The sequence below is a fragment of the Podarcis cretensis genome (assembly GCF_951804945.1).
Source record: "Podarcis cretensis genome assembly, chromosome: 3".
Lineage (NCBI taxonomy): Eukaryota > Metazoa > Chordata > Lepidosauria > Squamata > Lacertidae > Podarcis > Podarcis cretensis.
The window spans coordinates 68,979,095-68,995,102 of NC_137172.1; the positions used below are offsets into that span (position 1 = coordinate 68,979,095).

The window sequence follows — 16,008 nt, forward strand, 5'->3', positions numbered from 1 at the left end:
AGTAGCAATCAATAGCCTCGTTCTCCATAGATTTGTGTAAACCCATTTTAAAGCTATCCATATTGGTGGTCACCACAATATTTTGCAGAAGCGAATCCTACAGTTCATGCCAGGCATAGGCAAACTCGGCCCTCCAGCTGTTTTGGGACTACAGTTCCCAGCATCCCTGACCACTGGTCCTGTTAGCTAGGGATGATGGGAGTTGTAGTCCCAAAACATCTAGAGGGCTGAGTTTGCCTGTGCCTGGTTTATACGTTGTGTGAAGACCTCCCCTCTTGTCCATCCTGCATGTTGTCAGGACGACATTTTTAAAAATGAAGAAGACTGAAGTGGGTGGAGCTTCAAATGAGGTATCAATTTTGAGATACCCCCTCGAGGGAGATGTACTTATCTCTCCTCAAATTAACCATTTTAATTCAAAATTAAATACATCAGAACAATGTTATTTTCCTCCCGCTGTGTTAAGAAAGACAGAAACGTTATTTAATTTTTTTACACACTTGACTTATTATAGTTTTTGCAAGCAATATATATCACACAATCCACATAATGTGATAGATTCATTCAAAATACTGGATACAGTGTTACCCAACGCAATGAGACATTAGCAGTAAGTTTTAAAGAGTCTTGTGTTATTAATTAATTACCAAACAGATGGATTCAACAGCAGTTATAAAACTTTTAATACAGAAATTGAAAAGGGTGCAGTCAGCCGAATGGCAACAAAAAATATTATAAAGCGGTCAGTGATCAATAAGCGCAAAACAAAGACTATATGGAGAGCTTCTTGTTGACATCATTCACATGTCATGGTGCACACAATGATGCGTACTGTGAGTGCATTTCTGCTTTTAATCCTCCCCTATCATAACTGGGAACAGCAAACCACAATCCTATCCATATGTGAGAAATGAGCCATAAATACCTGTCTAAGCTTACTAACCTTTGATGGGTCAATTCCACATTACAGGATATATCCCTGACTTTATCTAACCACTGTGTGTCAGAAGGGACTTCATTAGCACGCCACTTACTGACCAGGATACCTTCATAGCAGTTGACAAATGTACTGCAAGTTATCGTTAATAGTTCTGTTCCCTTGATAGCATAGCATGAAACAACTACAGGCTCCTGTGGGTCCAAATACTACTCTTCCTTGACAGCATATGATTCCTTTGTTTTAAAGAAGACCTTACATTCTGAAGTATATGTTTCCTTTGGAAATATAAAATCAACACTTAAAGGCATGTTCAGGGGAATTGTATAAGTGTTTCTCAGCTGAATGAAGACATCCTACAGCAGAATTATATCTACATTATAAAGCAATTACTATTTACTGTACAGAACTCCACTGTGGTACATACAAGAAAAATAAACAATTTCCCTCCCCCCCCCTTTTTTTTCAGTAGCCAAGAAGTCAATAGCAGGTAGGCTTGCAGAGGCTATGCGAACCAATCTCTGTTTTTTAATATTTCGCCTACTAAAAAAATAAACCAGAATTTGTGAATTTTTTCTAGGACCATGCTGCTTTAAGATAGGTGATTTGCCAGAATGCAACAATAAAAATAAAATAGCTAACTGTGCTGCCTGGCTTCACCAGCCTCTGCTAGTGGTAAATCCCCACCAACAAAAGAACACCACAGTTTGCCTGCCCAATCAGTGCTCAGGCAGAAGCTACCTCTGGTGGTATCACCACTGCCCATAGCCTATGAAATCCCCTAAAACAAAGAAGGGAGGAGGTGGGGTTGGGCCAGCATAGGATCTGCTGGATTCTGAGCCAGCCTTGCTGCTGCCACATGATGTCTAATCTGGCAACATGTCCAGTATGACCCTCTTCACCATGGGTGATGCCATTCCATCAAGCCCTGCTGTTGCCAGCCAAGGGGTTGGATTACAGCCTAAGCTCTCATTCCTCAGTGTTGAAACTATGAAGTTATGTGTGAGGATATTTGTGAAAATTTGAAAGAATTAAATGTCTAAGCTGAAAGATGAATTTTTTAGAGTTATGGCACTCAAAGCTGCAGATTTGGTTTATCTAATTTAAAACTGTATGAGTGATAGAGGATTTAAAAGAAATTGCAAAACATAAAATAAACTCTGAACTGTAAAACATTTAAATACCCATATTTTGTGGCCTAAAGAGGCTTATAAAGAAGAGGGAATAGGATTTCAAAGAAATGCCTTAATCCACTTCCCACTTATTTACCATTGGCCATGCTGGGTAGGGTTGATGGGAGGTGGAGTTGAGTAACATCTTGTGGGTACCATATTGGCTACTGCAGTACAGAAACATGTACTGCAAAGTTCCTCATGGCCTTGGCTACTAGAGTGCAGGCTCATGGCAGTAGCAGAGGCCTAACAGAGGTCCTTCTGTGGAGTCCACTAAATCCCAATGCTTTTGTTTCCAAGAAACCATGCTTGGACATCATGGAACCTCAGTGCCTAGAGTGTGTTATAGATTTTCTGCAGCACTTTCAGCAGCATAATCTGGTTCCCTCTAATTATTAATAACATGGACATAGGTGTATATATAGTGATCTGCCCAAAACTCCATTATAGCTTTACTTCAGAACATCTTTCTCCTATCATAATTTTACTGGGAGCATACGTGTGTGTCGTCAGGGGCAGTTGTACGAACCTGACAGATGTGATGCCATGATTCATGTTTTTCAGCAATCATAATTGAGTACACTGAAAACATTACTTGAACAATGAGATTACTGCATGAATCAGGCAGGGGGAGCAAGCTAGCTGTGAGAAAAAACCTGAAGCATATTTCAGCAAACTATGAATTTACATCAAAACTATATTGATGAGATTTTAAAATGACATGTCAGCATTTTTGACAATAGAGGTTATTTAAAGGACATGTCTGCTACCAAACATACATTAAGATTGTTGAGAATTGGTTGGTTTGCAAACAAGGTATACTATTTAGAACCAAGTACTTAGTCTATTGCTGTGTGTAAATGGTAGCTCAGAGTTACTCTAGCATACAGGCTAAGATCTGAGCTGTGATCTATAAAGTCATTGGTTCATAGCTTCCCTGAACGTGGTAGACAACCTTAGGCTTCTCTCATGGGAAAGGACAAACAACTCCCTAATTGGCTTAGCAAGTCCTCAAGATCATGCAAGCATATCTTCACCAGACATCCAAATATCCTCTCTTCTCTTGCCAGTTTTCATGTACAGACATGGCCCACACTCCTTCCTGCTATCCCTTCCCCTAGTGTGAAGGTAGAAGGCCATTGATGGCAGGTTGTGGTGTGAGCCCAATGAATAAGAGTCTGCTCATAGAGGAGTGTTCATGTAGTTTGATCTTAATCAAAGGCTATGACATGAGGAATTTCAAAATAATAAACACAGAAACAGTTACATAAGGCCCTCCAGGCCTCTCCATCTGGAACGTAGGGCTTTCCCTAGGCCAGGCATGTCCAGTAGGTCGATTGCGATCCACAGCTTGATCTCAGCATGCCCTGGTTGATCTTGGTTGATCTTTGAACCCTTAGTGGTATTCCTCCAAAAACAACTCTGGCTTCCTAAAAAAACCTCAACAACTCTTGTCCATTCTCCAATGACAATGGGTAGATCACTGCCTGTTGTTTAAATACTGTGAGTAGATCGCTGTCACTTGGGAGTTGGACAAGCCATACCCCTCTCTGGTGCTGTTCCACAAGTCCTTTTACCTAACTGGAGTGTGTCCTGAACTGTGATAATGTTTCTACAGCTGGGTGTAGAAACCTTTGAATTTTGTATGTTTGGAATGTAACCTGCTGTAACAGAGGTGCCATCTTCTCAGCATGATTGAGGGGGCCTGACATGATGTCCTGATGTCATACACATGATGTCGTGTGACATCCTGACATGGCTCACATGACATCCTGCAATGTCCTGACATCGCGCAGAGCCAGAGGCCGAAGCTGAATGCCCTCTGAACATTTAGAGGGCGAGGCCCATTTTTTTAAAAAAAAACCATTGGGGGAACCAAAAGAGTCTCAGCACTCAGGACCTGGAGCCAAAACATCACATCTATTTATTTACCCATTTTACCTCAGGCCCTACCCATGTTTGTCTCTGGCCATGGCCACCACAATTATCCATCCCTCATGCTAAAAAAAAACCCCATTCCCCACTTCTGAGTGGAATCCAACAAAGTGCTTGAGTGCATTCTACCATGTTAGATCACGATCATAACCAAACTACTGCTAGTACAAAATTAAACTCAGTTTAGGTATTTCTCAATGTTGCCCACTCCATGCATCTAGTAAACATTAAAAAGATTTTGCATAGCCTGCTCATTCATTCCCCAACTTATTACATCCAGAAGTTGGTTATATGGGGGGAATATTCAAAATATGGCCACCTGCCTGCATGCTAAAGTAATGCAGCTGAAAGTTCTGCAATTTCAGTCTGCTATCTCATTCTATGTAATGGTTCTAATATTCACTGTGAACCTCAAAATGCAGAAATAATTTATCCGGCTTTGTTCCTCCAACTTTGTAGAACCACACAAAAAAGAAAAGCCAGTAGAAACAGGTAAATATGCTCATATTTTCAAATCTTTGCTTTCTTCAAACATACTGATAATGCACCTGTTCCAGATATGCAATAACCAACTATTTCTCCTTTTATGTTTGTGTTTCAGCCAAGCACCCAAAGAAGGATGTGCCTGTCAAAGCAGCTGGTAAGACATGAGGGAAAAGTTATCATAGAACATAATGCTCTCCTATTTTATCTCTAATCTAAAATTTTAAATTAACTAAATGCTATAAAATTCAGTATGCCATACAACAATTAACTAGTGAATTAAAATGGAGAACATGGCTAGAAATAATTTGGAGGAGATTCTAACCACCATGGGTTCCCTGTGCTTTTTATGTTAAAAAGTAGAATCTAAATTCCGTGAGCAAACAAATCAGCAAGAGTGTGGATATGTTTTGTTACTTTTGTTACTTGAAATTAAAAATCAATAAAAATATTTATAAAACTAACTAACTAACCAAAAAGCAAATATCATAACCTGTTGTTCACTGCAATCGTTTCCCCCATCACAGTGTTTCCAGCAGGCCAGCTTTTTTTTTAAGGCATGTAAATTTCATACAGACAATGTCTACATTGTGGCCCTCAATACTATTAATACACCAGCTTGAAATGGTATGATTTACTCGTGGATCCTTTGGTCAAAGCATCTTTGCTTGAGGTCTTGGGTACAAGAGCTTTGTTTCAGGTGGCCACGGCACATAGGAACATAAGAAGCCGCCGTATACCGAGTCAAACCAAATGGTCTATAATTTAGCTCTGTATTGTCTACCTTGACTAGCAGTAATTCTCCAAGGTTTCAGACAGGGATCTTTTCCCTCTCCTTTGTGGAGATAATAGGAATTGAACCTGGGACTTTTTGCATTCAAGGCATGTACTTCTACCACTGAGCTATCCCCCTTCCCCCCTGAGCTGTATATATGTAGTTTGAACACACTTAAATTCTTTGTTTAATTTTTCAGTGACACATGAAGCTCATAAACCAAAAGGTGAGAGATTAAAATTTAAATATATATCCCAAATATATGTACAGTATAATGTTATGGCTTCTTGTAATATCACATACTTCATTATATTGAGACAAATAATGGGTCCATCTAATCCACTGCTGCTCAACCTGGCAGTGATATCAGGTACAGTGGTACCTCGAGTTAAGAACTTGATTTGTTCTGGAGGTCCGTTCTTAACCTGAAACTGTTCTTAACCTGAGGTACTACTTTAGCTAATGGGGCCTCCCGCTGCCATCGCCACACGATTTCTGTTCTCATCCTGAAGCAAAGTTCTTAATCTGAGGTACTATTTCTGGGTTAGCAGAGTCTGTAAACTGAAGCATCTGTAACCTGAAGGGTCTGTAACCCGAGGTACCACTGTATTAGGAAAAGGGTTTCCCCAGCCAGTGCTCCTTTTTAAAAAGTGGAGGTGTCAGAGACATTCCACTGGCTATGCAGGTGCTCTACTACTTATTGTCCTTTTCTACTTATTGTCCTCTACTACTTATTGTCCTCTACTTTTCCTTAAAGCATATTCATTTTCCTTAAAGCGGAGATGGCACGAGCTTTTTTGCTCCACAACCCAGATCCCCATGGTGCTGCTAAAATGAATGTTTTCCTGACCACCACCTTCATTTTAGCAGGGGATTCTGATGCAAACCCTTTCCTGAACCAGAAAAGGATATGCATTGAAAGCTCTGCTAAAACTGAAGGGAAACCTTTGTTGCAACAACTCGAAGCTGTTGCTTTTTATTGGCTTATTTTCTCCATTTACACAGCTGCCCCTAACAAGAGTGTTTTGGATAAATCCTAGATGTCCATTAAATGTTCACAATGTTTTTTTCTGTTTCATTTCACAGTGACCACAGAAGTTCATAAGCCAAAAGGTCAGTACTGTTTACATTTTACAGTAAAATTAAATGTACACAATATATAGTGTTTGGACTGAGTCCATGGCCAAGCTGAACATAGGATGGGTTTGTGGAAGGACCTCCATGCAATTTAATGATCTTGGAACCTTAATCCATGCTCAAGCAGATGAATCAGTAGCAAACTAGATAGCAGAGTATGGGCGGTAGAGGAGCAAGGATAAGATGGCGATGAGGTCAGCACAGTACAAAGAGTTAACTTCAACTCTTTGTGATTTATTGCTGCTTTGCTCCCTTCAACCAGTATGGGGTGCAGCTGGGTCCTGGCTTTTCTCCCTAGCATGGCCAGGTAAAGCTGATTGAAACCCTTGACAACTATGGCCAACCATTGTAGACGTTCATGAACCAGTGAGCCTGCAGTCTCATTCGGCATAAGCCAGCTTCCTATGTTTTTATACCAGCATTTATAATGGTAAAATAGGGAGCTGACTTTTCCATGATTCATTTTGCAACTGTGCAAGGCTTCATTCTTCCTGCAGATTTATCGGAAGGCAAAAAAAAGTAACTCTACAGTTTTATAACATTTATTAGAAAGGTAGATTAGATCAATATCAGGATAATGTCAGTTGCTTTCAAATAAGCAGCAGCGTTTTCAGTGCTTTGAGAAAGCTTGCATGAGCCACTCTTCCTGAGACTGGAAGTGTTACAAAAGCCTTATCTTTGTTTTGCAGCGGTACATGAAAAGAAAGAAGATAGGCCGTTGAAGGTGGTAGAGAAAGGTAAGGAGAAACTCTGTGAAGCTGATGTTATCTAAGGAGAGCACCATAGCGATTAAAAATAAAATCACATTCAAAAAGTGGACCATCTTGATTTTGTCTCTCTAGCTATTAGTATTCTTTCTTGACAGATAATTCTGGATCAAGTTTCTGATGAAATTCAGTTTCTGTGTCACTAATCATATTTCTGCAGTGACTGGAATTAACCCATTCAGTCATCTTCAGTTTTGTGGTGGCCTTGTGTCCTATCTCACAGAAGACAGTCCTCTGTTTGATGGGTGCCTGTTCTAAATCCACTTTAAAATACTACTACTACTAATTATTATTATTATTATTATTATTATTATTATTATTATTATTATTATTAATTTATTTATACCCCACCCATCCAACTGGGTTTCCCCAGCCACTCTCTCCCAACAGAATATTAAAACAAGATAAAACATCAAATGTTAAAAACTTCCCTAAACAGGGCTGCCTTCAGATGTCTTCTGAAAGTCAGATAGTTGTTTATTTCCTTGATGTCTGAGGGGACGGCGTTCCACAAGGTGGGCACCACTACTGAGAAGCGGACACAGGGATCATTAAAGAGCCTCACCAGCAGTTGGCACAGCAGGCTAAGCAGCCACACTATGCAGTCTTCCCCACTATGAAACTGCTAATGAAACTACCATTATGTGCTGGTAATTATTTCTAAATGTGCACCTATACATATAAATCAGCATTTCCAAATTTTATACAAACCTGTGGGTGCTGTTGTCCACATTTTTGTTCATGGAGAAGTGGCCATACTATTCTATTTAGCTGTGACATGGTCCACATTTCTGGCCCTAGTTATTTTAACTGATCTGATTTGTAGAATTAATTTTCTGAATGGTTCAGCTGCAAATGTTTGTTGAAGCAAGTCACAAGTCCCAATTTATATCCAGACAAGTTCAGTGTGGGGCGGACTGTGTTTGCCTCAAAAGGGGACCACCTGCATTCAAGCAGAGCAGGGCTCTCGCCTTGTTTAGCGTCTCTGATTCGAATAATTGTCCCATCCATAATGGTGACCTTTTCCTTTCAACATTGGTTATGTGAAATGAACCACCAATAACAGAAATAAAATATTATGTGAAAAATATTTGGTCTTTCATTTCATCCGAGAGAAATGCCATTGGGTAACGTTAGAAATCCATCATACTCAACTGTCATCGTTTCAGTCCAATGATGATTCTTGGGGCTGACACTGTGTTAAGGAATTAGTCAGATCTGATTGAAAGAAATAGAAGCTCAAGAGCTTTTGCTATGTGTTGGTTAGCAAGGAAACAGTATGAAGCAACTAAATTATTCTGCAAATGCAACATTTCTAAACAGATTATTCTTAACCCTAAACTGACAATAAATTACCGTATATGCTATAGTAACTTGAAGGGAATTGAGGGATTGTTACTTTTTTTTTCTTTTTGCAGAGAAACCAAAACCAAAGGAATCAAGTAAGCCATATGACATTGTCTATGACTCTTGTATATCACTTATGCAATAACATTTCCTGTATATACTATTTGTTCACATTTTCTACCTTTTAAGAAACAGCAAGATCAATGCAAACACATTCTTTGAACGAACCACAGAATAACACAGGATTATTATTATGTTCAAAAACTCTTTTGTTTCAAAAAATGTTTCATGTTGAACGTTACTGAAACAAGAAATAAGGCATGAATTGGAGCACAACAAGCAAATGCAGTATGCCTTGCAAGAAGCATAGTTATCCATAACACAATTGCTCACTTTGCTAACCCACAACACAAAAAGCACGTATTATGAGGTAAATTCAACAATATTTCAAAAGTGCAGTGTGATAGTTGTAATTGTGATTTTTAGTAATAATAATCATCATAACAATTAGAAAAACAACACTGCACTAATTTTCTTCCATAGATTTCCTGTTTGGTTTGGGGGAGGTGGTCTATATGCCAAAAGTAAGGATGTGACTTTTGCAAATCCACATTTTCTCCTTCCGTCTCCTGAGACATCTCCACACTGTTCCCCAACCCTCTTGAATAGATTTGGGAGTGCAGGGGGGTGCAGACAGAAGGGGAAATCATCAAAATTCTCTTCCTCCTTTTCCGCCAATGGAAACTTCCATGGAATTGAGGAGCTTTATGTCTGCAAAGGGACACAATATGAATAAACCATCTCATATTTCTTGTCTCTTGTAATATCTGGGTCACAACTTCACATGAGTAGATAGATAGATAGATAGATAGATAGATAGATAGACAGACAGACAGACAGATATAGATAGATAGATAGATAGATAGATAGATAGATAGATAATAGATAGATATAGATAGATAGATACACTGGTACCTCGGGTTACATATGCTTCATGTTACATACACTTCAGGTTACAGACTCTGCTAACCCAGAAATAGTACCTTGGGTTAAGAACTTTGCTTCAGGGTAAGAATAGAAATCGTGCTCCGGCGGCGTGGCAGCAGCAGGAGGCCCCATTAGCTAAAGTGGTGCTTCAGGTTAAGAACAGTTTCAGGTTAAGAATGGACCTCCGGAACGAATTAAGTACTTAACCCGAGGTACCACTGTAGATAGATAGATTTGCTGGTTAGATTGGTAGGTGGAAAAAATATATAATTCAACATCATGTTATGGTGAACATCTCATCATTGCAAGTGTTGCAGCTTGTCAGGTGGAACTCTTCCCCCTCTCCTCCCCCTGCATGATGTTCTGGGAATTCTCCCAACCCCATTGAGCCAATTTCAGGGGTGAGGAGGGCACAGAGGGAGGAGAAAGGGGAGCCCCATTGTGCAAGCAGAAGGCCTTGCACAGGGTTTGAGGTGACAAGGCTTCTTAGGTGAATCTCACCTAGTATGTTCAGATAGACAGATAGATACGAGTCAAAATATAAAACACTGTATAAAGGAGCATATAAATAAACATATATTGATATCCTGTCCTGCAGGAGGAGCAAACTTCAGATAATTAGATTTTTATTTTCCATAAAAGTAATGAGGGGAGTGATGTTCCATGTGTGATAATTAAATGCAGTGCTTTTTTTTCTAAAAACAAATGTTTAGGGGTACTCTAGTTTTCCTATTCATATTGAAATACTGCCCCTCAATGAGACTAAACTTAGATTCACAAAATATTTAGGGGTATGTGTCCCCCCAGAAAAAAGCACTGATTAAATGTATCTCCTATTTTATCTTGTCCTAAAAAGATTTACCTAATTTACAATTATTTCAGTGGTGCTTGCTTCCAATAAAATGTGCTTAGATTTGTGCCTAAATCATAGTACTTCAATTTTAAGTGAAATATAGTTCAAATTCTTAGCTTCAGCAAGGTTTGCTGGCAATATATGTAGTCTGATGTAATCAAGCAAAGACTAAATATATATATATATGTAAAAAAGTAAGTCACATATTTCATTACTGAAATAAACTCTTTTTGAGCTAGCCATAATCACTTATTTCCAGTTCCTCAGCCACATTTGTATTGCACATGTAAGACAGCATCACAAATGCTAAATTACTGCTGCAGACAACATTAGCTTCTGAAATATTTCCGGCATGATTTTCTGATTTATCAGATCACTTGGGATTTAAGGCAACATCAGTAATGAGTCAGGCTCCAAAAGTGTTTGATCTCCTAAAATCAAGTAATCAGCATGACTTTCTTTGAAATAATTGCCATAAAGCTCTTCCTAGTAATGGCAGTGCATATTTCCTGTTGGTTGTTGTAAGAAAATTTCTGAATTGATGAGCTAAGTTAGTCCATGATTTTAAATATTGCAGTTTCCAGAAATAAATTGGGAAGCTCTACTTAAATGTTATTATTCATGAGGACAGAAGAAAAATCATAAAACCTTCAGCAAAAACTAGCTCATTTGAAATCTTGGAAGAGGATGTGTTTAGGATCAGTGTGCATGGTATATGAGAGCTGAGGGTTTTTTACATCAAGGAAAATCATATGAATATTTTTTTTTTTTTAAATTACAATCAAAATTCAGATGTACCACCTTTGCTAATGTTCATAACCCAATATTAAGTAGGCCCTCTTAAGATATTTAGCTTGGATCTGGAATTCTCATTACCAGAATGCTGTTCATGGGATGTGCCTATTGAAGAGGGAGGGTGATTTTTGTTGGTGGTGGTGGTGGCAAGATGGGGCAGCAGAGAATCCAACAGAAATCACCTTCCCTAAGATGGAACCTTCTCCAGAAACTACCTAATTCTCCAGAAACTGCCTAATTGGACATCCTCACTGTTTTATTGGTCTTCTGTGTGTATTACCTTTTTATGTTTTTAAATGAAGAAGCAAGGTCTTCTTGCATTGGAGGAAAGGGCTAGGGAGGCAATTTGCACCGATACCTCCTTTCCCCTGCACCCCCTTTGTCTCCTGAAAAGCTACTCCAGAAGGTTGGGGGACACTTCAGAGCAGCATTGGGGTGGTGCAAGTGGGCAGCAGGAGGAAGAGATACTTGTCAAGATTCTCTCCTCCCTTTGACCAGTAGGGAACTTCCGCTGGATCTCTGAGCTTTTTGTAAACAGAATGAACTTTTCAGAAAGAGCTCTTTGCAGAACAGCCAATCTGGATACCACTCATAATAATTCATTCCCACTTACCGGTAAATTACTTGTCATTTGGTCAGTATGTATTTACACACATTTTAACAAGTCTATTGTTTGTTTAAAATTGTTTGGTAGTGGGTTGTTCTTTTTGGTTTTTTTCCAGAAGATGCCAAAGAAAAAGAAATAAAGCATCATCCAGCATTGAAAGACAAAGGTAATGCCATGCAATCGAAAACAAAGATGTAAGTCAGAATGATTGCAATCAAAACTATAATTGAAAAATAGCTCACGCAAAATTGACTAAGCCAAATTAAATGTAAGCATTTCTGCACAAATTAACTGTAAGCATTTCTGCACATTTCTGCACACGTGTGAGAGGTTTAAATACAGTTTAAACCAAATATAACATAAATGGAGTCAAACAGCAGCATATGGGTTGGTGTGAAGGTGTGATTGAGACCGACATGCCTTCAGGACTTCATAAAGGCAGAGGCTAAGAAACACTCACTCTAACCATTTAAACACCCACGTCTGTTAAAAGACCAGATATCCTTGACTTCCATTTTCCCATTCTAATTTAAAATCCCTGTGTCACCAGGCTCACCGCTAAGAGACACTTACATTGCAATCTCCCAATCTTATATTATACTCATGCATTAGGATCTGTCAATTTCCTTTATTTCAGTTTTTCATTTTTCCAGTCTTGAATTCAGTTCTCCACATTTTGCAGCAATCTGCAATTTCTTGATTTAAAAATTCCTCATGAAAATTCATCAGCATACTGGTGTGGATTTCTCCCAATAAACATATTTCATGTGCAGCTCTGGCTAATGTACTCATTTTTGAAAGGATTTCCCCCTAATATAATGTACATTTGTATGCTATTTTCACTAATATCCTCATTTGTATGCACACTTTCCCCTAATATATGTATTTTTGTAAACATTGGTTGGTTGGAGAGCTGCATCATAAAATTTAGTTACGTGTGATCTTCAGTGGATAGCTGTGTTTTAGTTTGTGTATTGCTTCAGAAAATGTGAATTTGATAGATTTGACTTTAAATGCATACTGAATCAAATTTCTACTCCATTCCAACTCATAAGTAGAACCTAGGTCATATCAGTTCTTCTCACCTTAAGATATATTTGTGGCTTCCCTCTGCACACTTTACAGTTAGTTTCATGGATAGAAAACTTCTACAGGTTTTCATTTGTCTGTCCCATTCAAAGCTGCCAGTGCTACTAAATAAATATTTCGCCTTGACCCAGCATAACTAGTCTTGTATTTGCATGTATCAATAGGATGTGAGATAACAAGGAATGTGATCATTTGTACATTTAGTTTATATAGGGAAGCTCATCTGTCTTGACATTTGCCTATTCATTGCCTTTAAGAAGGCTTGCATTTAAAATACCATATCAGGTCAAGCAGATTATAATCGGATGCAATTAGGGCTGCTATAAGCTACAGCATTCTTTGACTCCAACCAAGTGATATTCAGGAAGTCCCAAAACGATTTTGCAGCTTCCGACACATCAGTCCCAATCTATTCCTACCAAAGCATCACTGATCTCGGCATGTGAAAGGTCAGTGGTTCAACACCAACAGGAAATGACATTTAGCAAGATTTGAACCACATGCTATTTATTCAATTGCTAAAATAACTGCAGTGTCAAGGTCATGACAATTTTAAAATGCCAAAATTCAGTGCCAGCTTTGGTTCAATTGCATTGAAGACAGCTGCTGCAAAATAAAACAATGCAATAGGTGCACCCTGTAATTACGTAGAAAATACAAAACTCTAGCCTTGACCAAGCAAAGTATAGAATTCCAACCTAAAACACTGAGAGACGTGAATGGACTTTAGAGGAAGGTGTGGAGACCCATATTTTCTAAATTGCGTTCATTACGTATTTACTCCACATTAACACAGTTATGGCAAATCTTTAAGTCGACACATGGGGGTGGGGTGAGACAGACAGACAGACAGACAGACAGAAGTAGAAGGAGAATTGAATTGATTTGAATGGAAAGGCCACTTCCACAAATGCAACTCTCTTACCATGACAGGAAGCTCCTTGCTTTCATGGATGGATAATGTTTAGTTTTTACACTATGAAGTTAATTGATTGCAATTTTCAAAATACTCAGCTTAATATCTCATTTATCCATTTCCATTCACTTTGAGCTTCTGGATCCTTCAATGTCCTTTTGTTTCAGTCACAAAATATTTCACAGCATTTTACATAGATTCAGTATTGGGCTGAGTTTGACTAATGCTTGCTAAATATAGTTCTTCACAGATGCTGTAAAACAAGAAAACCCTGAAAACTCCAGAACCCCATGGGCATTGGGAAATGGTATACATTAAACATCTTAAGTCTTCTTCCTCAACCCAATCTCTTTCCTGAGCCTCCAAGGATAGTTATGATGCTTGGAAAGCCATATTAGTGGGAGGAATTACTGATAATTGGCACTTCATGTGGCCAGATTATTTTGCTACATCAAATGAAATACTCAGGGCACACGAATTGACTGTTATTAAAATCATCTCATAAGTACAGCTGAGCTTGTTGATCTCTGATGCTGTAAAACTTCACAATGCAAGTTTGAAAACTGAACACTTGGAACTATTCACATACTTCTCAGGGCTCGTAGAGAAGAAACATTTTGTAAGCATGGGATTAATTATTATTTTCCCCCTAGATGCTGCAAAAGAGAAAGGTGCTATTTGTAAAGTTGCATACCTTTTTAAGTTCATGAATTCTTTCATGGAGGAGAATTGATAGCTGCAAACTTGTTATTCATTTATTTACCAGAACTATTCTAAGATTAGAATGACTTTTGTTGCTGAGAGTTAAGACATATACAAATTCACACACAACGGAAAGCAGAGAAATTATCCAAAGTTTAAGGATGTTTTACTCTAGTCGATAAAAACGAAGGAAAGGTATAACTGAGCTGCATGTCAGCTAAGTTGTAAGTGAGCACAGTATGTGTAAGTGTAGTATGTGTTTATTGGTTACAGGGCACCAGGCCATATTTTCTGTGTCTTTTAAGCACTAAACACAAGGCATGCTCACTTACAACTTAGCCTCCATTCAGCCACACATCAACCTCAGTTGTCTTCCTCTCCACAAACTTTAGGACGACATAATGGGCTTTCACTGTAGAAACTAAAGGCACACAAACGAAACATCTATCATAAGATGAACTTGTTTTAACTTTATGATGAACAGAATGTTCAGGCTCCAAAATGACTGAAAAGCCCACCCACTTTGACTATAGAGCTGCTACCGTGACTCCATTATAGAAAAAATGGTGGATGTTGGAGTATATTTCATTTTTTACTTTCATGGTCAACTTTAGCTATATTCTAATCCAGCAGAAGCACCGTTGCACCCATTCTGCAACAGCTAAAGCATTTTATGCTAAGCTGGAATGTATATTATTTCCCAGGGTGCAGAGAGTGCACCTAATTAAACCATAACATTTCCATATTTGTAAACTAAGAAAATTTGATTTTTTTTCCAGAGGCAGCAGAAATGAAGGAAGACCCTAGTTGCTCAGAAATGCAACTATCATGCTATGTTATGTTAAGCAAAATCCCACTCAGATCCATGTTTTAACAGTCCTTTTCTGTCAACTTAAATAAAGCTTTTCCTTCCAGAATGTAAGCATATGGTGGTGAGGAGGGTTCAAAAAGTTAGCTTCTTATTATATTGTCTTTTCAGTACTGATGTTATTAGGTGAGATCCCCTGCTTATAGCCCACTCCAAAGTAGAGGTGATGTTTACAAGCCTCCCAAATTCTTCTCTGGCTCAGTTTGAAATCTGATCTGGAGACGAATTGTTGACTTCCCCTTTTCAGTGCAATGGAATTAGGTTGAGACATTTAGCTTGGGAAGGGAAGGTCTTACTAATAGATGGAAATATCTGGGCCTTAGAAATATCTATACCTGGCACTTCACAAATTATGTCACATCTGTGAGTCAAGCATTCATGCCTATGAACATATGCACAATTTGTCCAAGATCTGTGATCCTTGTAGGATGGAGAAATTCAAAGATATTGAGCAAATAGGTCCAACTCACACATGAACTTGTTTACACAATGGCACATGCAAGCATCTTTTCAAACCATTTTGTGCCACACAAGGGACTTCAATGAACCAGCTCTCAGTCATTTTTATCTGCTGGAATTTATATAATATGAACGCAGTATTTTCCAGAGTAAACTGAATGTGCACCGTGATGTTGAAT

The 16,008-nt window shown here is 38.5% G+C and overlaps 1 protein-coding gene across 6 annotated transcripts in view; it reads left to right on the forward strand.

Annotated features, from left to right (window-relative positions):
* TRDN (triadin) overlaps nucleotides 1–16,008 on the forward strand; it is a 175,665-nt gene that overhangs the window by 129,843 nt on the left and 29,814 nt on the right. For 4 of the 6 annotated variants that reach the window (XM_079970771.1, XM_079970773.1, XM_079970768.1 and 1 more), the window contains 8 exons: nucleotides 1,407–1,427; nucleotides 4,504–4,536; nucleotides 4,646–4,684; nucleotides 5,502–5,528; nucleotides 6,389–6,415; nucleotides 7,129–7,176; nucleotides 8,625–8,648; nucleotides 11,911–11,961. In XM_079970771.1, coding sequence (XP_079826897.1) covers nucleotides 1,407–1,427; nucleotides 4,504–4,536; nucleotides 4,646–4,684; nucleotides 5,502–5,528; nucleotides 6,389–6,415; nucleotides 7,129–7,176; nucleotides 8,625–8,648; nucleotides 11,911–11,961 — 270 coding nt within the window. The remainder of the gene's footprint in view (nucleotides 1–1,406; nucleotides 1,428–4,503; nucleotides 4,537–4,645; nucleotides 4,685–5,501; nucleotides 5,529–6,388; nucleotides 6,416–7,128; nucleotides 7,177–8,624; nucleotides 8,649–11,910; nucleotides 11,962–16,008) is intronic. The other 2 variants (XM_079970770.1, XM_079970769.1) reach the window with 2 other exon arrangements.